Below are 23,457 nucleotides of genomic sequence, written 5' to 3'. Positions count from 1 at the left end.
GCAAAATAGTAAAGTATCAGTAATTCAATCTTGAATTTGGAACATACTCGATTCTGATTGGTCAATCTGAGGTTTCAAATCACAATAAAAACCTGATTGATAAAGCTAATTTGATGGCTCTATATATAACATTTGAAACCTTATGCAGTGAGATCATTCTAAATTAGCACAGTTAAATCTGATACCTGACATAAACAAGGGACAAAGATGCAATATTGCTGACTGGCATCAACATTCACTAACTCACACACTTAACATTCTTGTTTTAAACAAACAATCTGCAAATCTTAAACAACCCATCCCTACATTCCAAACAACCAATCCTAATGTTTTAAACAACCCATCCACATCTTTTAAGCACTGAATTTAAAAAATCTTAATAACCATTGCCAAAGATTGAGTGAGAGAATATCCCAATACACAAGGTGTAGGCTTCACATATTACACCCTTGTTTTGAGACATAGCCTCTATCCCCTTAGAACTCAGTTGTGAACATGACATGTACAAAAAGATTTTGTGATGAGATTCCTTCATCGCAGTGATTAACAAGGCTGATTGTGCAGCAGACCCCCTGAGTATGTCAAGTTTATGTTTTTCCACTGAAGCTCATTTCTACATAGAATGAAGATGCCATTTATTTTTTATAAGAGTAAAACTAGGATGATAAGAAAGTTATGTTTGCCTTTACTGTAAATCTGTCGAAAAGCTGATTTTGTCATATGGGAGACTTGTAGACCTTCTCCCCATGAAAACCTCCAACCCTCACCCCAAACCCCCAAACTTTAGGAATAAAAGATTGCACACAACACAGGGATTCAGACAGGATTAAAAACTAAGTGTCCCTGGCAGACAATGTGGGAAAAATATTGTTTCATGGAAACTTGGGATTTTCTTACAGTTCTTATTTTCTTAAATTCAGAGGTATTTTAAAATTGTATTATGAGATTGCATTCAAGCAATATTATGAAACTATGCATTAAAATCTCTTCCTCCTTAATGGTCCTGTTGTCAGTGAAATACAGTAAAGCCTCTACAAAGCCATAAAATTAGTTATTACATGAACTGGGAAATTTATTACTCCAATTTGGAATTTGTAAAGACATTTGCTGCAGACATGGGGCTGAAGATCAGGCTCTGACCAGGTCTTGGTAAATCTGCCACATTCAGCAAGTACCCCGGGTATTTAACTTCTCCCAAGCTCATTAAAGGGGGGTGGGGGTGCTAGGCTCTGGCAGGTCTAGGTAAATCTGCAACATTCAGTAAGTACCCCGGGTATTTAACTTCTCCCAAGCTCATTAAAGGGGGATGGGGGTACTCGGCTCTAGGCAGGTCTAGGTGAATCTGCAACATTCAGCATTACCCCGGGCATTTAACTTCTCCCAAGCTCATTAACTCAATTATGATAGGGATATTTGTTATTTTTCCCTGATACGCAAAACAAATTCTCATAATATGTCAAGTGTATTTAAGAATGAATGATGAGTAGGAGTTGTTTATCATACAATTAAACACTGCAGGGAGAATAAACCATGAGGGGCACACTTGCCGTGTTATATTGTACGATAAACAATGACCACAAGTCAGGTATTTCTTACATGAAATTTCGGGGCGGTCGGGTAGCCTAGTGGTTAAAGCGTTCGCTCATCACGCCGAAGACACGGGTTCGATTCCCGACATGGGTACAATGTGTGAAGCCCAATTCTGGTGTCCCCCGCCGTGATATTGCTGGGATATTGCTAAAAGCGGCGTAAAACCATACTCACTCACTCACTCACTCACTCACTTACATGAAATTTCAACATCCTGTACAGCCTCTTCAAGCATGTTCATAAAATGTAAAAGCTTTAAAAATATTTACCTGTGTTTAAATAATGATGACTCCCTGAATACAATCTGACCTCAGCAATGTCGGACAAAACCATTTTATGAACAGGGGATTAAGTTTGGTATTTCCCAGATATTCCCACAATTCTCACCCAAATTACTGTACAATTTTTCCCAAAACTGATTGTCATATCTGTCCCTCTTTTGGGTGCGATCGTACGGCCATTGCGCTTCTCTGCATTGCCCAACTACACCTATGGGAAACAACCCACTAAGAACTTCCTTCTCAAAAATAACATGTCCAATTTACAACGTCATTAAGTTGCAAGCATATGTTGGATTCTCCAGAAATGACATCATGATAGAACAATATCTTATCGTGAAATAAACCACTCCTCGTTCTTCATTGTTCTTTGCGATTTATCGTATATATTTGAATAGAATGACAAATCTGATTATCAAAAGTGGAGTGGTCTACATGTATATCATTCTAGAAGTGACTCAAGTATGCATGTTATGGGAGACAATGTCTTTGTTCCCAACACAGCACAAATGTATAGATCATGGAGCATAGTCCCTCTGTAAGTTCTGGCAATGTTGAATATTCATGAAAAATCTAGCCAGTCTGTCAACACACACAAGTTTCCTGCCTGGTAAGAAAGTTGCCAGTCCAGATCTTACACAAATGTTTAAACATATAGTTTACATACATGATGTAAAAAATCAATGCGACCATTGGGCGTGCATTCTCTAAAAGCTGTCTGAGACGGTCAGGCAGGCAGATATGTAATGTAACGCCAAGGCTATTTATGAATCACAAGATTCACTCAAGCTCTACTTAACAACAAAGACTGCAATTTAACATATTTATATGTACACATAAAGTTCTGGTTGTGTGAATCAGCTATTTACACAGTGAAAATGTTGACAAAGGACCATATGTCACCTTGTCAATAGAATCAATAGTGAGCAAATCATGGCACCATGTTCAATGATATTCCAACCACTTGGATAAACTTGCCACACAAAATAAAGGCACAGCTGGGCTGATTGATCCAAGGATGTCAATAGCACACTGTGCATAGTCACAGGGAAACATTCTGAAGTTTGAAGTCAGCTCGAGATGCTGGGTTGTACAGGAGAGGGTAAATGGGGGCCTAGTGGGTGGTGAGAGGGTAAATGGGGGCCTAGTGGGTGGGTGAGGGTAAATGGGGGCCTAGTGGGTGGGTGAGGGTAAATGGGGGCCTAGTGTGTGGTGAGAGGGTAAATGGGGGCCTAGTGTATGGTGAGAGGGTAAATGGGGGCCTAGTGTGTGGCGAGAGGGTAAATGGGGGCCTAGTGGGTGGGTGAGGGTAAATGGGGGCCTAGTGGGTGGGTGAGGGTAAATGGGGGCCTAGTGTATGGTGAGAGGGTAAATGGGGGCCTAGTGTGTGGTGAGAGGGTAAATGGGGGCCTAGTGGGTGGGTGAGAGACTAATTGGGGGCCTAGTGGTTGGGTGAGAGAGTAAATGGGGGCCTAGTGGGTGGGTGAGAGGGTAATTGGGGGCCTAGTGGGTGTGTGATAGGGTAAATGGGGCCTAGTGGGTGGGTGAGAGGGTAAATGGGGCCTAGTGGGTGTGTGATAGGGTAAATGGGGCCTAGTGGGTTGATGAGAGGGTAAATGGGGGGAGAGGTGGGGTTAAAAACATTACAGGAGGGAGAGTGTAGGAAGCAACCTATAGAACATGCCGAGTCCCGAGATCAATCCCTGGCCACCCCGTTCCCGAATTGTGTCGACATTGATACAGCAACATACATCTCCACTATTGTCCCACCAGTACTGACCTTGCAGCGGTACCGGAAAGCTGACAGTGAAACCACGGCGATGAGAACAATGAGTATGATCCAGGTGTAGAAGAGAACCATGCTGGACGGGGCGTTAAGACCGACCCTGTTCTTCAGCAGTTTGTTCTCAACAAGGCCTTCCTTGAAGTTGGTCTTCATGTTGTCGTTGAAAAACTCTGCAGAAAATCAACATTTGATATTACATGCATATGTTCAGTGTGCTCATTTGCGAAATGGCCAAAAAGGTCTGCAGAAATATTGGGATGATTCTATGAATTATTAAGTACACTTCTGGATCTGCTAGACACATATGAAAGTTAGTTGTAACAGAATGACAAGGATATCAAGAAGTGTGCAGCTTTATACAATCCTTGCTGGATGAATGGACACCTCATGAAAAGAAATAATTTATTGTCTCTTGAGGCTGAGAGATCAACTTTCAATCTTAATCTGAATATATGAAAAACTTGGCTTCCAAGACTAGAATGTTTTCCTCTCAACTTGAGTGACAAGTGGCTCAAGTTGTAAGGCAAGTGTATTCAGGTATTGACTCGCATCAATATTGCCAGATTGGGTACAGATTCTGTGTACATGATATAGATAGACAAACTGTACTAATGTAATAATTGTCTATGAGAGCCAAAATGGAACCTGAAAGACATATTACTCATCAGTAAGGCGTCCTTCTGTGTGTACTGGGACCCCAGTGATATGTAAGACACCTACCTACCTTCGCCTCTGCCGTCTCTCTGAATCTTCCCCATCATGTCTGCTGGGACCCCAGTGATATGTAAGACACCTACCTACCTTCGCCTCTGCCGTCTCTCTGAATCTTCCCCATCATGTCTGCTGGGACCCCAGTGATATGTAAGACACCTACCTACCTTCGCCTCTGCCGTCTCTCTGAATCTTCCCCATCGTGTCTGCTGGAACCCCAGTGATGTGTAAGACACCTACCTACCTTCGCCTCTGCCGTCTCTCTGAATCTTCCCCATCGTGTCTGCTGGAACCCCAGTGATGTGCAAGACACCTACCTACCTTCGCCTCTGCCGTCTCTCTGAATCTTCCCCATCGTGTCTGCTGGAACCCCAGTGATGTGTAAGACACCTACCTACCTTCGCCTCTGCCGTCTCTCTGAATCTTCCCCATCGTGTCTGCTGGAACCCAAGTGATATGTAAGACACCTACCTTCCCCCTTGCTGTCAGTGTGGGGCTTCATATGGTGTGTCTGCTGAAACTCCAGTTCTTGATCAATGTCAGGGTCACTGTAGTCCTCATCCTCTTTATCCAAAATACCATCAACCCCATCATCTCCATCTACAACATCAGTGACAATGGCCCCAATGAGCAGTTTTCACAACAGTGGCGTCAATTTACAGCTGCATCATTCCCCTACATAGACAGATTTGAATCACTAGAACCATATAATATGATTTGGGAGTGAGCGGTTTTCATGCTGTAGAACAGAAGGCAATTATTTACACACCTGTGGGTGAGAAAGCCAATGCAATGACTGATATCAAACATGTACGAGGTCGATTTCGAGGTCCGTGATTGGCTCCTTCATAGACATGACATATGGTCACACTCTCCTACCCAGAGTTCCATGCGGCCAGCAGCCAGCCAGCATAGTACCTCAGCCACAGGCCAGCACAATGGGACGATTCGTCACATCTTTCACAGTCCATTCAAGATATTGCATATGCTTTTCATCCGTTTCATGTTTGACAAGTCTACACATTTGCATAAACAAATGTCAAAGAATGGTTACGGTTCCTTAAGAAAGTATCTTAATATGCGAAAATCTACTTGTTTTTGCGTAGTTATCCTTAGTTTTACATTGGTTGTACAGCTCCACGTGCTGTCATCAAAGCCCAACGGAGAGCTAGCGACACGGTCACTTTGATGTATAAATATATAGTCATGCAACTCACAGTCGCAGTTGTAGTAGCATATTGATATAATTATGCAACACAATATGTAAAGCGCCCCCCAAAACTTGCATCAGTCCGTTCTATACTGATTTCTGAAAAAGCGTGTTTGTTTACAAACAAGAGAAACGTCCGGTCATGTGATATGCAAATATGCAAATTAGCCTGTGGCAGTGGTGTTATGCTGGGTCACCACTGCGCCAGAGTGTGGGTCAGATAATGAAGGACTACTTTCCTGATCATAATTCATTGCTTCTCATGCTTCTCATGTGTCAAAACTTTATTGTTTTAGAGAGTGTAATAAATGTTCTTTGATCTTATCTTGTTTACATTATCATCATTGCCTTGACAATCCAGATATGGCTGACAATCTTTTGTGAAGGGTCACACTAGGTATATATGAATAGTAAGCAGTGAGTCTGATGACGTCACATCTGACTTGTGTCATGTATTAATGTGCCACAGGGATCAAGAGAATAGATAAAATATACATCGATACAATGCTAAAGTGGTTTGTTTGTTTGTTTGTTGTTTAATGCTGCACTCAGCAATAGTCAAACTATATGACGGCGGTCTGTAAATAATTGAGTCTGGACCTGAGAATCCAGTCATTGACATCATGAGCATCGATCCACACAATTGGGATACGATGAGATGCATCAACCAAGTCAGCGAGCCTGACCGCCATTCTGTTAGTCGCCTCTTACAACAAACATAATAGCCTGGTACGGCTAGCCTGGGTTGCTGAAGAGCTCTTCTACCCCAGAGCTTCACATTGGTGCCATGTTGGGGTGTGTAAGAAACAGATCATTGCAGTCACGCCTGTCAATTACCATTCAAAACCTATCTTACAGGTTTCCCTTCATTAGACAGGTTTTGTAACAACTTGTTTGAAGTAGTGTCTGACAGTGACTTGAGTTGTATTATCTATATATCAGCCGCAGTGGCCGGCAAGTATGGTCCGATCAGCGCCAGGCAGTGGATGCCAGCACGAGCAAGGAGCCATCATGTTGTCACACAGGGAAGACATTGCAGCCACATGATCCTCACATCAGTCAGCTCTTATGACAAGCATGGGGTGCCAATTATTTTCCAGACTTCTCACCCTTGTAGATACAGGTAGAATTTGTCTTCAACAACCCATGCTTGCTGTAAAAGCTATGCTTGTTGTAAGAGGCGATGAACGGGATCGGGTGGTCAGGCTTGCTGACTTGGTTGAGTCATCACATTCCACATTGCATAGGTCAATTCTGATGATGTCTATCACTGGATTGTCTGGACCAGACTTGATTATTTACAGACCGCTGTCATGTAGCAGGAATATTGCTGAACGCAGCGTTAAACAACAAACAAACAAACAAACAAATCCATTCTTTAAGCAAAAAGATAATGAACATGTTTAGACAAAGTTAGACAACCTCCACCAAACAAACCAACAATCAGTGAGTGAGTGAGTGAGTGAGTGAGTGAGTGGATGGGTGGGTGGGTGGGTGGGTGAGGTTAGTGAGTCAGTGAGTGAGTGAGTGAGTGAGTGAGTTTGTGAAGTGAGGTGAGGTATGGTGAGGTGAGTGAGTGAGTGAGTGAGTGTGTTGGGCTTTCCGGAGTGAGTGAGTGAGTGAGTGAGTGAGTGAGTGAGTTGGGCTTTCCGGACCATGCAATCCATTTAGTCGCCTCTAGACCATATTTAGATATCATGAAAGAAGGTCTAATTGGATATGAAACATTTTAAGTAAGAGGAGTAATTGATTGAAATTTTTTATAACCTCTGACATCCCAATAATGGAAAGTATGCTCGTTGTGGTCACAGCATTTCTTTGGTTTAGTGAAACTACCATTGTCAATACTTCATGACTTTGTTATACACCTGTGAATACACATGACATGTCTATTCTTTGTAAGCTAATGAAATGGTATCATTCATTATGCTCATGAGCCTAGCATGAAGTTTATGCAAACTCTACCATTGCCTCAGAATAAAGACATGTGTTGAGAAGAAAGACAGCCACAAGGCTAGGGCACATGCTGCACACCTTTCATCAAATGAGAATATTGCCGTTTGTGAGATGTGAGCTGAGTGCTCATTGGTTTCATCACTCGCTGGTTTCCCTTTTCCAGGAACCAGGTCTTTCCTGATTCGTTGGTTAAAAATAGCAACTACACACTGATGGGTCATGATAGTCTGTCCTACAGACCCTAATCAAATATATCCAATACAGCCCATGCAAGTCTATAATGTTTGGCAAGTCTAGATTACTGCAGTATCTGTAAATGAAGAAAGTCTCTGGGCTCCTTTTTATTATATTTTATAACTATAATTTAACAACTGTTTTTTTCTGTGAGATATGTTCATTTCAGAGACTAGATGTTAGTCTAGGGTCATGAAGGAAGCAGTCTATACAAAGCCATGAAGCATTGACAACGTTAAACGGAGGGGTGAATTGGGCCTTGGCCCCACTTGGCTAAGCGATCGTGATGCTACGACAGTTGTAAGTCCATGTTAAAATAAGGGAGTTATGATCTAAGAGCTACGTTGGATTTATGGAACAGACCTGTGCTCTAGAAGGATGAGCTCCAGGAGTGGATAGGGGAACTTCCACTGAATGGTATGCTTACCAATACTATTTTGCTGGGAGACAGTGTTAGGGTCCATCACTCGCCACCACTCACTATCACCTACAAGAAGTCACACACCTAACACAAGCAGCTTAAACCATGTATGTTAACTTCACACTTCGGGTTAATGAGCAAGTCCAACTTATCAAAAGAGACAGAATTCAGAGTGACAGGGTTAGACACCCAAGTATATTTTGATATCAAATATATCTCAATAAACAATGATAAATAAAAGTATAAACCCAAAAATCTTGCCAAGGAGTTTTAACTGTTACCAGCAAGTATTGGTATACTGTATTTGAAATCAAATGACATTAGGGGGCAATTCTATTTATCATCCAACATTTTCAGTCTTTACCAATAAGCAGCATCTTGAGTATAAAGGTACTGCTTACCAGCTTCAGTAGCAGACACATATGTGATGTCATTTGATTGTGATGTCATGGTAACTGACATTTTCCCGAGGCAAGAGTGTCCACTAGCCTTCTAATGAAAGTCTTGTTTCCACCCTTGCCACATCAAGCCCACTTTCCTGTGTTAAATATGATTGGACTATGGCATTGTGATGCAATTTCATTGCAGCTATATCTCCTAAGAGATTACTTCATCTCAGCCAAGCGATATCTGCTGTGGGGGCCAGTTTTGAATTATAAAACAAGTAGGACAAGTGATTTAATGTAAATAGATCTTCCAGATAGGAAAAATAGATCTTCCAGATTTTCACTAGTCTGGGACTAATGGGTCAGTGGCTGTGTTTAACCCTGGTGAGAGTGTATGAGTAGCAACACTCTAGGATAATTATAGACTAACATTAAGTCTCTTAAATCTTATATTACACAATATCCTTCTTGACTCGAAAAATAAAAAAAACTTCCCTATGCTGATTTCAGATGTGGAATAGAGCTAGCTTGAGCTGGCTAGACTTGCTTTTGTATGCATTTCTAGATTATTATTTTTTCATAAAATAAATATATTCCACGGTCATGGTGCAGGACTAGGATAATTAGTGCAGGGTTCACCATGAATGTGTTTTACACACTGTACCCATCTGGAATACTGAACCCAGACTACAGTGGGACAAACGAACACATCAACCAGAGGGCTACATGGCAGTTTTGGTGAGGAAATTATTGTTGTGGTTTAACAGATTTCAAAAAAGAATTTTGGAGAGAAATGATTGCTGTGTTTCACTAACCATGGTAACACAGGTTTGAACATGTTGGTCATTTGGTTTGAAGAAGAAAGGGTCTGTGTCTATTTGTCATGGTTTTTAACACAAGTAACACTGTCCGATTGCTCACAGTCACACAGTCCAACAGAAACCAGTTACGATCAACTGGAGCCTTCAACTGGAGCCTTCAAGGGTTATCTGGTTTCTAATCTCTAGTCCTGCAACACAGCACCACGCATGAACATATTACTCCTCTCAATGGGTGCAAACCAGCCTCACATTACACACCACATTCTTCTCATAATCTGGTTTCTCTACAAGCTATAGTGTTCACAAGCATATCCATGGTTGCTAGAGCATGACAGCTCCATATTAAATGTTCCTTGTAAATTCCAGTTAACCACCAATGCTGCAAATGGAGGAAATGTGTCTGCTTGGTACATTTAAGGAACCATGGTAACAAGGCCAGTTTCAAATTGTCCATCCACAAAGTTGTCTATTATGACCACTACCATAGCTCATACTTTCTAGACATGTTAGAATTGAATGTCTTTAACAAATGAAAGATTTGAGAATTGACTTTCACTTTGTGTGAGTTCATTGGAGTTTATAGGCCTGCATTGAGCAAGGGCCAAACTGTATGAACGTCGGAATGTAAGTCAGTTCTTATAATTTTTTATCTTGCTATACCTCGATGGATGTGTAACACAATTTCATTTAGTATGTGTGACTTCACGTTTCATAATTGAGTCTGGAACAGACAATCCAATAATTGACATCATGAGCACCGCTCCACGCGATTGGGACATGATGACATGCATCAACCAAGTCAGTGAGCCTGACCTCCTGCTCCTGTTAGTTGCCTCTTACGACAAACCTTTTCGTTAAGCATGGTTTGCTGAAGACCAATTTTACCCAAGATCTTCACGATCAGAGTTATATAGAATAACAGCAATGAGATATACAATGATGTTCACTAGAACATGACCATGATGAAATGATAATACAAAAGTCTCAATGTCCTATTGGGTACACCTACTGAAGACATTAAGTACAATCCACGCCCAGCCAGGACACACCCTTGTGTCACATAGACTTAACAGAGCATAACCTTATTTCCCCTGAAAGTATCTAGGACATGTATGTCCCCACCCTGTTGTGTCAGTGAACAACATCGTTGTGTGTTGTATACACAGCATAACATAAGCAGTGAAAGAGAAAGTGGTGTATATATGACATATCACACATAGACAAGACTGGACGATTACACACACTTGGGTTTGATCGGCCGTATTGAAGGATTAGGAATTACAACTTTCTGCCTGAGCAAGACTTAAGAAATCTTTATAACCATGAGGAAGAAATAGTCCTGTGACTACTGACTATTAAATAATGAATGGACAATTTGTTTTCCAAAAACATTCAAGGAATATTACATATCAAAATCTTGATCATGACCGATTGGCATTACAGTATTTTGTGTATCTGTTAGAGCTGTAGACATGGAAGAATGTCAGGCATTAGGGATTGTACCTCTTTCTTAATTTTGATGTCACTATTCAAGCTAGTCCTGGTAGACATGGAAGAATGTCAGGCATTAGGGATTGTACCTGTTTCTTAATTTTGATGTCACTATTCAAGCTAGTCCTGGTAGACATGGAAGAATGTCAGGCATTAGGGATTGTACCTGTTTCTTAATTTCGGTGTCACTATTCAAGCTAGTCCTGGTAGACATGGTAGAATGTCAGGCTTTAGGGATTGTACCTGTTTCTTAATTTCGGTGTCACTATTCAAGCTAGTCCTGGTAGACATGGTAGAATGTCAGGCTTTAGGGATTGTACCTGTTTCTTAATTTTGTTGTCACTATTCAAGCTAGTCCTGGTAGACATGGTAGAATGTCAGGCTTTAGGGATTGTACCTGTTTCTTAATTTTGTTGTCACTATTCAAACTAGTCCTGGTAGACATGGAAGAATGTCAGGCTTTAGGGATTGTACCTCTTTCTTAATTTTGTTGTCACTATTCAAACAAGTCCTGGTAGACATGGTAGAATGTCAGGCATTGGGGATTGTACCTGTTTCTTAATTTCGGTGTCACTATTCAAGCTAGTCCTGGTAGACATGGAAGAATGTCAGGCTTTAGGGATTGTACCTGTTTCTTAATTTTGTTGTCACTATTCAAGCTAGTCCTGGTAGACATGGAAGAATGTCAGGCTTTAGGGATTGTACCTGTTTCTTAATTTTGTTGTCACTATTCAAGCTAGTCCTGGTAGACATGGAAGAATGTCAGGCTTTAGGGATTGTACCTCTTTCTTAATTTTGTTGTCACTATTCAAACTAGTCCTGGTAGACATGGAAGAATGTCAGGCTTTAGGGATTGTACCTGTTTCTTAATTTTGTTGTCACTATTCAAGCTAGTCCTGGTAGACATGGAAGAATGTCAGGCTTTAGGGATTGTACCTGTTTCTTAATTTTGTTGTCACTATTCAAGCTAGTCCTGGTAGACATGGTAGAATGTCAGGCTTTAGGGATTGTACCTGTTTCTTAATTTCGGTGTCACTATTCAAGCTAGTCCTGGTAGACATGGAAGAATGTCAGGCATTAGGGATTGTACCTGTTTCTAAATTTTGTTGTCACTATTCAAGCTAGTCCTGGTAGACATGGAAGAATGTCAGGCTTTAGGGATTGTACCTGTTTCTTAATTTCGGTGTCACTATTCAAGCTAGTCCTGGTAGACATGGAAGAATGTCAGGCTTTAGGGATTGTACCTGTTTCTTAATTTCGGTGTCACTATTCAAGCTAGTCCTGGTAGACATGGAAGAATGTCAGGCTTTAGGGATTGTACCTGTTTCTCAATTTCGGTGTCACTATTCAAGCTAGTCCTGGTAGACATGGAAGAATTTCAGGCATTAGGGATTGTACCTCTTTCTTAATTTTGTTGTCACTATTCAAGCTAGTCCTGGTAGACATGGAAGAATGTCAGGCTTTAGGGATTGTACCTGTTTCTCAATTTCGGTGTCACTATTCAAGCTAGTCCTGGTAGACATGGAAGAATGTCAGGCTTTAGGGATTGTACCTGTTTCTTAATTTCGGTGTCACTATTCAAGCTAGTCCTGGTAGACATGGAAGAATGTCAGGCTTTAGGGATTGTACCTGTTTCTCAATTTCGGTGTCACTATTCAAGCTAGTCCTGGTAGACATGGAAGAATGTCAGGCATTAGGGATTGTACCTGTTTCTTAATTTCGGTGTCACTATTCAAGCTAGTCCTGGTAGACATGGAAGAATGTCAGGCTTTAGGGATTGTACCTGTTTCTTAATTTTGTTGTCACTATTTAAGCTAGTCCTGGTGGACAAGCAAGGTTGAGTCTCACTCCCCTGCTCTTCCAAAACAGAGGACCTCTGGTGACTGTGTGTAGCTGCATAGGCCAGGGTCCACTTGCACAAAGCGATCTTAGCGCTAAGATGATCTTAACTCCCATACTTTAACATAGGCTTACAATAGTCGTAGCGCTACGATCGCTTTGTGCAAGTGGGCCCTGGAGAGACTGCTTCACATTAGTGGGATTACTTTCAGGTCAAACGCCACATTGACTGGGAGAATGATAGTCTAGGTGTCAGAAACATAGGGACACCAATATCGCTCACAAATGGTGGGTCATTTGTTTCTTGAGTCATTGACTTGTGCCAGTGTGAAACACTGAGAGTCTCCCTAACATGCTACACAAGTCAGTCCTTACAGCAAGGGATACTATTGTATGTTGCAATATCAATGTATTGATATGGTTTTAATGTTGATACTGTGGATTAACCTGGTTCATAGTTAGGTGGAAAATTCAATTTAATCATTCAATGGATCAGCCTAATTCATATTCAGCATTAAATTGATTAATTGCAGGTGTAGATAGGAATTTTGTATCTTCACACCTACAGAATAACTAATTTTGATATCTCATGATACTTCTGAGTCGATATAATGATAGTAAACTTTCCAATCAATGGCAACCTTACTTAAATACTTTGTTACACAGTGGTTTTTGCTTGATGATATGATCTCCGTTTTTTTTACTTAAAGATCCACCATTCCAAGGCCCCTCTGCTTAAGGACCAGCACAGAGCCTGTTAATGGAATGTCATTTTGTAACTTGAAACTCCACAATCTCTGCTCAGATCCGAGCATATTCTGACCACTTGAGCATATAGTATATACCCATGTAGGTAGCTGATAGTAAATTCTGACAGTGAATGAGTGGAGTTTCTAGCATTTCTAAGCAATATGCCAGACAAATCACGGCTGGGGGACACGAAGAATGGTCATCACACATTGCACCCACGCTTTAACCATGTTAACCACAAGACTACCTCTCCGCCCATCAGTAGTTATATATTGCTGCCCTGACTGTTTTATTTCCTGAACTTAATGTCTAATAATTACATAAATCTAATCAAACAGAGCTCAAGATAATTTTTGAGCAATTGAGTTTTTACTCTAGGGTTTCTAGTTTAATTGAGTTATTACATTTTTCATTGGGTAACCAATATTTTTTCACTCCTCTATACATCACTCTATTGTTTTTTCCCCAAAATTAGTGGACATTTTAAGATTTAAAACAAATTTAATAATGTTTTAGATGTATGTAACTGTTCTAAATATATAGGCTTGACTCGGAAAGTAAACATAGTAAATTAGCTCATAACTGTGTTTTGGAAATTAGCACCTTAGTATGCATGCTAAAAAAGCTTTATTGCGTATTTAGGCATGCTGTTTAAATACATTTGAGTTTGTCATTTAATGCATGCGTTTCTGTACTCAAGGAAACTAATCATGCTAATTGGGTATTTTAGGAAGGGGGGGGGGGGTATTTTACGCAAATACGCTGCTTATCTGCAGCTCTGTCAAAATGAGATGTTTTATTCCTATATTGAGGGCTTGCCAGATCTTCCCACAGAGAGGCCACACAGAGAGGTATCATAAGTGTCCTAACAGAGCAAGTGATTTGATTTACATCTCATTGGGCCATAGCCATAGCCATAGCCATAGCCATAGGTTGAAGAGAAATAGCCTGGATAAAAAAGGTGAATAGATATGACAAAAAGTAATGCATGTTTCACCAATCTTCAATAAACTATGAAGAAGAAGAAATTTACTTTCACAATTTGTAAAGCTTTGCATTAGGCCATAATAAATGCATTAGACTTTCCTGTAATTTTTTCAAAACTGTTAAGTCAGGAGTGCAGGAGCTATTGTAATGCATGCACGCATGCACTCACACACCCATCCACACACGCATCCACCCACGCACGCACCACACACACATATTTATAAGTGAATTATACAAAGTATGAATTTTGGTAGAACTATGTATACTACTCAAAACAAGTAAAGAACACCCAATTTTATCATATAACTTTAGTTTTTGTATCATGACCATGACAGATTAACTATAGTTATTTAACTTTTTTTCAGTAGTATTATATGTATCATGTATATGGTGTAAAGAAAGAAGGGCACCTAGATAGAGGTTATCTTCATCAGCAAGTGATTTGGGACAATAATAGTATGTGAGATGGGGAGATTGGGGAGATGAGGTCGCAAGCAAAGATGTAGACTAATGCTTAGTCTCTGAAAATAAACAATTTTGATTGAAACCAAACAATTCCATGTAAACTGAAAAGGAGCCCCAGTGAAATGGGAGGTTCCTGAATCTGTGGAAAATCATATATAGCATCACAGTAAGGGCTTGGTGGAAGGGAAAATTATAAGGTTCAGGGACTGTGATTGCGACAGACTACCAAGATGGCCAAATGATGCAAATGCATGGACACCATACATTGACACCATCCATGGACACCATACAAGGACACCATCCATAGACACCACCCATGGACACCATACAAGGACACCATCAATTGACACATCAATTGACACCATACAAGGACACCATCAATTGACACCATACAAGGACACCATCAATTGACACCATACAAGGACATCATCAATTGACACCATACAAGGACATCATTAATTGACACCCCCCATGGACACCATACAAGGATGACATCAATTTGACGTATTTGTTATTTTATAAATATATTCACGATAGACATATATATATGACATTGATCTTGAGGAGAGGAGTTATGAAATAGCACTTTAACAACTAGGCTACCCCATCGGCTAGTACTGCTGAGACATGGGATTAATTATGATGTACCCAATGGTACCCGAGATGAATTCCTCATTGGAATGACCCCACAAATTCAGTTTAAATTATTTGTCAATTAATTTTCAAACTTTTTCATTTTAATTTTAAAAATTATTTAAAAATATGTTTCTGATATTATTACTGTTTGGTTCCCCAAAAGCAGACATCCTAACATCCCTTACAATGGAAGTATATAATACCCCTGCAACTGACAACACTACTCATGCTGATGCTATGCTGATTGATGTCAAAGTACAGTAAAGTACGGTTATAACGAATTCAAAGGGACTACTAATTTTAGTTCGTTATAACCGTAGTTCGTTATAAACATATATACAGCATAACTACAGCAAATAGTGGGGACCAATAAAGTAAGTTCATTATATCCGTTAGTTCGTTATAAGCGAGTTCGTTATAACCGTAGTTTACTGTATGTACAAAGTTACCATGGTTTGCCCATGGCCTTGAACATTGTTGAATATCATGTACAAAGGAAATACCATGACAAAGACATGGAATATTATCATGATCACATGGTGAGTGTCTGAGTGAGTAAATACAATTTATCAGGTTGTTTGACAGTTGTTTAATGTCATACTCAGCAATAGTCCAGCTACATGACGGCAGCCTGTAAAAAATCAAATCTGGGCAAGACAATCCAGTGATGGATATAGTGAGCAACAATCCACACGCAAATATCACAACAGTCTCACCACCCTATCCATTTGGTTTACTCTTACTCAGTTACTGGTGTGCAATTCTAAACCGGAATAAGATACAACAGAGCTTTGAACTATTAACCAGATGTGGACTACCATTGCAGTCTGTCACGGGGCCTTATACCGCTACAGGGATACCCAGTTTCATATGTAGACGTGAAATCATATTGTGGGTATGGGCTGTGATGGTTCCCAATACATAAAGATTTCCTTCTTTCTTCAACCTGTATATGCTGTATGAGCATGATGTAACTTGGAGACATGTTGAATGACTATATAACTGCAGAACAGTATCAGCTATTGAACATTTAGCCTGCTGAATTGTTTTCTCACTTCTTAGCCCTGCCTGATGGATTAAATATAGCATAAGGCGCTGTAAGGAGGGTTGGTGATTTCAAACACCTGAGGCTTCATTAAAAGTGGAAAGACTGAAACAATATATGGCACATTTATTCCTGATAGAAAAATATACATTATTATCAAAAATATCCTGACATTTTCATACATTATGACAGGTTAAACCAAAGTGAACACTGCTAGGATCACACCATGTCACACTGTCGAAAGGGTTTGAGAGCTAAATACATACCTTCTTCATTTCTGTCACCGTACCAGTCATCTTTTGTGGGTGTCGTGGATGTTGAAGTTCGTTTAATCTCGTCATGACCTTCTGGTGACAAGATAAGCAGTGTTAAACAACATGTCCTGTAATGATCACTAGTGACAAGATACGCAGTGTTAAACAACATTGTTGTAATCACCACTAGTGACAAGATAAGAAGTGTTAAACAACATTGTTGTAATCACCACTAGTGACAAGATAAGCAGTGTTAAACAACATTGTTGTAATCACCACTAGTGACAAGATAAGAAGTGATAAACAACATTGTTGTAATCACCACTAGTGACAAGATAAGCAGTGTTAAACAACATTGTTGTAATCACCACTAGTGACAAGATAAGCAGTGTTAAACAACATTCTTGTAATCATCATTAGTGACAAGATACGCAGTGTTAAACAACATTGTTGTAATCACAACTAGTGACAAGATAAGCAGTGTTAAACAACATTGTTGTAATCACCACTAGTGACAAGATAAGCAGTGTTAAACAACATGTCTTGTAATCACCACTAGTGACAAGATAAGCAGTGTTAAACAACACTGTTGTAATCACCACTAGTGACAAGATAAGCAGTGTTAAACAACAAGTCTTGTAATCACCACTAGTGACAAGATAAGCAGTGTTAAACAACACTGTTGTAATCACCACTAGTGACAAGATAAGCAGTGTTAAACAACATTGTTGTAATCACCACTAGTGACAAGATAAGCAGTGTTAAACAACATTCTTGTTATCACCACTAGTGACAAGATAAGAAGTGTTAAACAACATTGTTGTAATCACCACTAGTAACAAGATACGCAGTGTTAAACAACATTGTTGTAATCACCACTAGTGACAAGATAAACAGTGTTAAACAACATTGTTGTAATCACCACTAGTAACAAGATACGCAGTGTTAAACAACATTGTTGTAATCACAACTAGTGACAAGATAAGCAGTGTTAAACAACACTGTTGTAATCACCACTAGTGACAAGATAAGCAGTGTTAAACAACATTCTTGCAATCATGACTAGTGACAATATACGCAGTGTTAAACAACATGTCTTGTAATCATCACTAGTGACAAGATACGCAGTCTTAAACAACAAGTCTTTTTATCATCACTAGTGACAAGATAAGCAATGTAAAACAGCATGTCTTCTCATCACATGATCACTGCTTGTGACAAGTGATTGGACGATACACTTACTGTGCAATCTGATATATGTCACTATACCCTGCTCACGATATGATACATATCACAATACTTGCATGTGCTTTCATCTGTGGTGTGTAAGCCATTTTTTTCATTGAGAGGATGGTCAAACACCTGGCACACTAATGATTTACAGTTGGCAGTGTCAAACTAGTTTGTAAACTGTGTTTGCAAAGTTTACATACACAAATATATGATTGTAGCATAAATTGGAAAACATAAAAGTTTGTATTGTGAAACCACAGATAACAATGTCTCACGTTACATGCCAGAGCTTCATTCATTAAAATAGTTGTAAAACATTTTCCTTACCATATCCATCCTTTTCGTCCTTGTCTTCATAAGAATAGTCATCATAGTCGTCATCAACTCCTTGGTCCTTCTCATCATTATCGTCTGTCTGCTCTGCCTTTCTGTCACTCCCACCATTATCACCATTGTAGACAGCTTGTTCGTTATTATCATCAATGATATTTTTGTTGTTCAGACGAGTGTCTGCTTCACCATCTTCATCGTAAAGATTAGCATTATGGCCCATGTCTTCATCGCCTTTGTCTGACAGGCTCCTGTCTGTATCCAGGTTGTTTGCAGGAGGGTCCAAGTAGCCGTCATCCGAGTAATGGTCTTTGGGTGGAGCAGCTGGTTCACTGGAACCATCCAATGGCTGATTGTCCTCAACCTTGAACTCCTCAGGAACATCATTTCCTGATTGCTTGGTTCCATCTGTCTGTAGAGACTCTGACTGAACTTTGTTTTGAAGAACTTGCTGCAGGTAAGACTTCTGGTTTTGGTTCAGGTAAGAATTTGTAACTGCATTTTGAGATTTGCTTAAACCTTGATTCTGATTGAGATTGGTGTCTCTCTGGTCTGAACCGCGCTGAAGTGGGAGTTGTTGGTCTGAACCGCGCTGAAGTGGATGTTGTGGGTCTGAACCATGCTGAAGTGGGAGTTGTTGGTCTGAACCATGCTGAAGTGGAAGTTTTTGGTTTGAGGCATACTGTGTTTGGGCTGATTGGTCTGAACCATGCTGAAGTGGGACTTGTTGATTTGAACCTTGCTGAAGTGGGAGTTGTTGGTCTGAACCATGCTGAAGTGGGAGTTGTTGGTATGAACCATGCTGAAGTGGGAGTTGTTGGTCTGATCCATGCTGAAGTGGAAGTTTTTGGTTTGAGGCATACTGTGTTTGGGCTGATTGGTCTGAACCATGCTGAAGTGGGACTTGTTGATTTGAACCTTGCTGAAGTGGGAGTTGTTGGTCTGAACCTTGCTGAAGTGGAAGTTGTTGGTATGAACCACGCTGAAGTGGGAGTTGTTGGTCTGATCCATGCTGAAGTGGAAGTTGTTGGTTTGAGGCATACTGTGTTTGGGCTGATTGGTCTGAACCATGCTGAAGTGGGACTTGTTGATTTGAACCTTGCTGAAGTGGGAGTTGTTGGTCTGAACCTTGCTGAAGTGGAAGTTGTTGATTTGAGCCCTGCTGCTCCAGTTGTTGGTTCAAACCCTGGTTTACCGAAGGCTGTTGATTTGAGGCCTGGTCATGGTTTTGTTTTGTACCCTGTTGATCTTGTAGAACTAGAGGCTGTTGAGTGGAATCATGCAGAACTAGGGGAGCTTTGTGTGAGTCCTGTATATCCTGTCCAGGAACACTAACTGTGTGCTGTTCTTGGTTGTCTGGGATATGTCTAGATTCAGCTTCAATGATCACCTGCTGACCAAGTCCAAGCTCTGTCTTGCTGTCATCTTGATGATTGGCATCTGTGAGTCTGCTGTAGGAAGTATTTGCCTCAGCATTGTTCCCTACACCTTCCTGTATACTAGATGGCAACAGGTCATCCACCAAGGCTGAGTGAGAACTCACTGCCTCTTTGCCTTCCATCAAATCTCCTCTGAGAGGTTCTTCACCAACATACCCTTCTACTGGTTCTTTCCTCTTCCCTTCCTCCAGCTCATCCAGTTCTATTCCTACTCTGTCATCCTGTCCTAAATCAGTGTTTGGTAATCTTGCCTGTTCTTCTCTATTTTCAACAGGTAGTTGACCTTTGAAGTCATCATTCTCAAATCCTATACTGTCATCTCTCTTGACCACTGATGGGTTGACTGGAGATGCTGAAGTCAAACAAAATAACCAATATTATATATATATATTTGAGAAAAATGTTAGCATCCTTAAAATTTATCATCCAAAACTGGCTCCCACAGGAGATATCGCTTGTGACACCACTGGTTACATGACGTCATAATCAAATGACATCACTAATGGCTCTGCTACTGAAGCTGTTAGCAGCACTTTTTAAGCTGAAGACACTGCTAATTACTGTCTACAAATTGAAAAAGTCGGAAGAATGATGTTGGATGATAAATAAAATCTCACCCTCGTGTCTTTTGATATGAAATATATCAAAAGACACTCGGGTGAGATGCTCTATATGTCACTCACTCACAGGCTCAAAACAATCAGCCCCTTGTTTAACAGTGTTTAACATGTGTCATGATGTATAACATAACCTATCTATATTTTACAGTTTTACACTTTGCACGTCAGCTGCACAAAATCAACACCTGCTCTCTATGTAAAAGTAATATTGTAACATAAGTAACACAGAATCTGAATTATTCCTTCAATTTAACATAAATTTCATACTGTAACTGTGTGACCAATAACTTGTTAAAGGGAAATCAATATATGCAAATATAGAGATGCTGATGTGAAACCCCTGCTGCATCTGTTGCCATCTACTGTTGCTTGGCTGTTTCAAAGGAAACTAGCTCCTAGTGGATCCTTAAGAAGAGACTCATAAATCTATAACAATTGCATGGTGATGATTTAATTCGAACTCAACACCAATGTGAAAATCAATCAACCTCTTAGCATGCTCAAATGACACAACTTATATTACTTAGAACATGAAGAAGGGAATTACTGTATCACATGTGTGTACATATATATATTGATTATCATTGCTAGAATAACATTAACTTATTGGGGCTATAATATGTTCGCATCTATGGATACCAGTACCCTAAAAACTAGATATATCTCAAGAAAGAAAATTTGTAATACATATTTGTGCATGACTCTCTATCCTCAGGGTCAGTTGTGTTTGATTCCTGTCATTTATTACAGAGGCTATAATATGTTCGCATCTATTCATACCAGTAGCATAAAAACTAGATATATCTCAAGAAAAGAATTAGTAATACATATTTGTGCATGACTCTCTATCCTCAGGGTCAGTTGTGTTTGATTCCTGTCATTTATTACAGAGGAGGGTCAGAGGCTTTTGATACACTAATGTAGTGAAAGAAATTACTCTCGAATTATGCATTGCTTGTCGGCACTTCAGCAAATCATAACCTTGCAAAAACATCACCAATTGGCAAAACATGGAACCTAGCCCAATGTGAAAACGGCTACTATTTTCATGACTATACTCGCCGACTTTTTGTGAAAACATCGCATACTCTGAAGTCTGAAGTATTTTTACACATTTTATTGTATTTAAGATGCATGACAGAGTGCTGTCAGGTAATTCTTCCCAATGATTTATTGATGTGTTGTATGCAAAAAAAACAGTTAGGAAAATCATCATGACATATTTTGTGATGAATGGGACCAGTAGACATAACGTGTCTGTGGTACTGGACTATACATGCTATAGTAGATATAAATAAATTTGCAGGAATGAAAAAGATTTCCCCTTCCGTTTTTTTTTATATGTTACTTGATTCAATAAGAAGATACTACTGCAGAAAACAAGATGGATGAAAGAAGGGTACCAGCCATTTCCGACTTGAACATTTCAGCATCAGGTTTAGAAGTTTGTAACTGGTAACAGGTAACTATGTGATTATTTTATATTGTAAATGTATAATTTACAATAAAAATAGAAAATAATAATTAAAAACATCTGAATGCTCTTTATACAGTAAAATAAGTAAGTATATGCTTTAACACAAATATTTTCAGATTGCCAAGGATTTCCTGCCAGACAACAACAATATAATCAATAGATGACAATATAAGTGCTGTGTGGAAATAAAGTAACAAAAGTAGAATCAATGGTACCAAGAAAAAAACATCAATACTACCAGATAAATCGTTAATATCTTAGTTATAAATATAAGTAGCTGTTTTCGTAAAAAACGGTGCTGTTCCAACCCAGTGATTCCATCTGACCCCCACCCCAATCTTTAAATGACATCTCTCTCAATGTAGATTAAATTATTCGCTATTCTTGACAAATCATATCTACAATGTCAGTTTCAGGGCTAATGAAATCACGTGACGGTTTTTGTCACAGAAGTCTCGCTTAAAATTGGTTAACCTTATTTTCCTTTAAAAACCAAGTTCCAAAAGTACAAGCTATATATCATTGAAGCCAATGAAGGGGCAAATTGTTGAAAGGTTCCCACTACTTCACTACTTTCCTTCTAAAAGTGTTTCGAAAATTCCGAAATGTTGTTGAAACTTTAGATACTTAACTTTGCCCAAATCGTTCATTCGGGCAAACTCGTTCTTCATGACATGGCGAATCACTGATTTTGTTATGATCTACTACCCTAGACTACTGTGTGATTTTCGATTCCACTGTCGCGCTGACATCCCAAACTCCAAAACGAAATGGTATCTCATAAATACTTGCCTTCAATTATGTGTCCAAACAATATACTGCCTGATATTGACAGGAATATTCCAATCAAAAGAGAGTTAGGTTTGTTCATGATGGGTTTCTCGAAGTGTCAGTCTCTGACTTGGCAGGTGCCCGACAGAGTTTCCTCCCCATAGATTATTAACGTTCTAAGCGACATGGGATCGTAGGGTCGCTTACAGCAGCGTCTCTGTTTGTCTGCAATGGCGGGAGATTTGAGGTAAACAAACGCGTGTCATGTACTGTCTACTATATTTTAATTACGAAAGAGATATATCAATGTGTAGTTTGTATGTCAGATCCATACCATGCCGTTACTTTTGTCTATATGTAGTTATTGAAACCAATGAGATGACACTGATCATGCTGATAACAAACGCCGTCTGCACTCAGATTGGATTGTGAATTTGTGGTGACCGTGGAATTAGGCCAAACATCAGTTACATCAGAGGCCATTTATAGATTTACGTGGATGGTCCTTGGTGACATCAAGCCTCCATAGCCCCAAAATGGCAAGCTCAATGGGATGCACATAACGTTGAGAGATTGCTATACAAAATTCAATCCAAGATCCTCAAAAAGCCTTGCTATACTCAGATGAAAGGAAAATTAAAGTAGCCCTCTCATGCCTCAGACTCAGTCACAAAAAAAGCGCTATGACAAGGGATAGCAATCTTGCAATCAGCCAGAATCCATCACT

At 39.7% G+C, this 23,457-nt stretch overlaps 1 protein-coding gene across 2 annotated transcripts in view; it reads right to left on the bottom strand.

The window, feature by feature from the left end:
* The window catches only part of LOC139467951 (protein starmaker-like), a 29,784-nt gene extending 6,908 nt beyond the window's left edge, over nt 1-22,876 (bottom strand). Inside the window, exons 1-6 of one of the 2 annotated variants that reach the window (XM_071249551.1) lie at nt 22,752-22,876; nt 18,421-20,214; nt 16,873-16,953; nt 8,193-8,252; nt 4,837-4,965; nt 3,649-3,824 (exon numbers count right to left, since the gene is read on the bottom strand). In XM_071249551.1, the coding sequence (XP_071105652.1) occupies nt 3,649-3,824; nt 4,837-4,965; nt 8,193-8,252; nt 16,873-16,953; nt 18,421-20,214; nt 22,752-22,830 (2,319 nt within the window). In that variant the 5' untranslated portion in view covers nt 22,831-22,876. The remainder of the gene's footprint in view (nt 1-3,648; nt 3,825-4,836; nt 4,966-8,192; nt 8,253-16,872; nt 16,954-18,420; nt 20,215-22,751) is intronic. The other variant, XM_071249553.1, reaches the window with a different exon arrangement.
* Between the last annotated feature and the right edge of the window lie 581 nt (nt 22,877-23,457).

Source organism: Haliotis cracherodii, unplaced genomic scaffold (assembly GCF_022045235.1).
Source record: "Haliotis cracherodii isolate W230 unplaced genomic scaffold, xgHalCrac1.p SCAF_2, whole genome shotgun sequence".
NCBI lineage: Eukaryota > Metazoa > Mollusca > Gastropoda > Lepetellida > Haliotidae > Haliotis > Haliotis cracherodii.
Note: the sequence above shows the minus strand (reverse complement) of the source record. Positions and strands in the feature narration are given on the sequence as shown.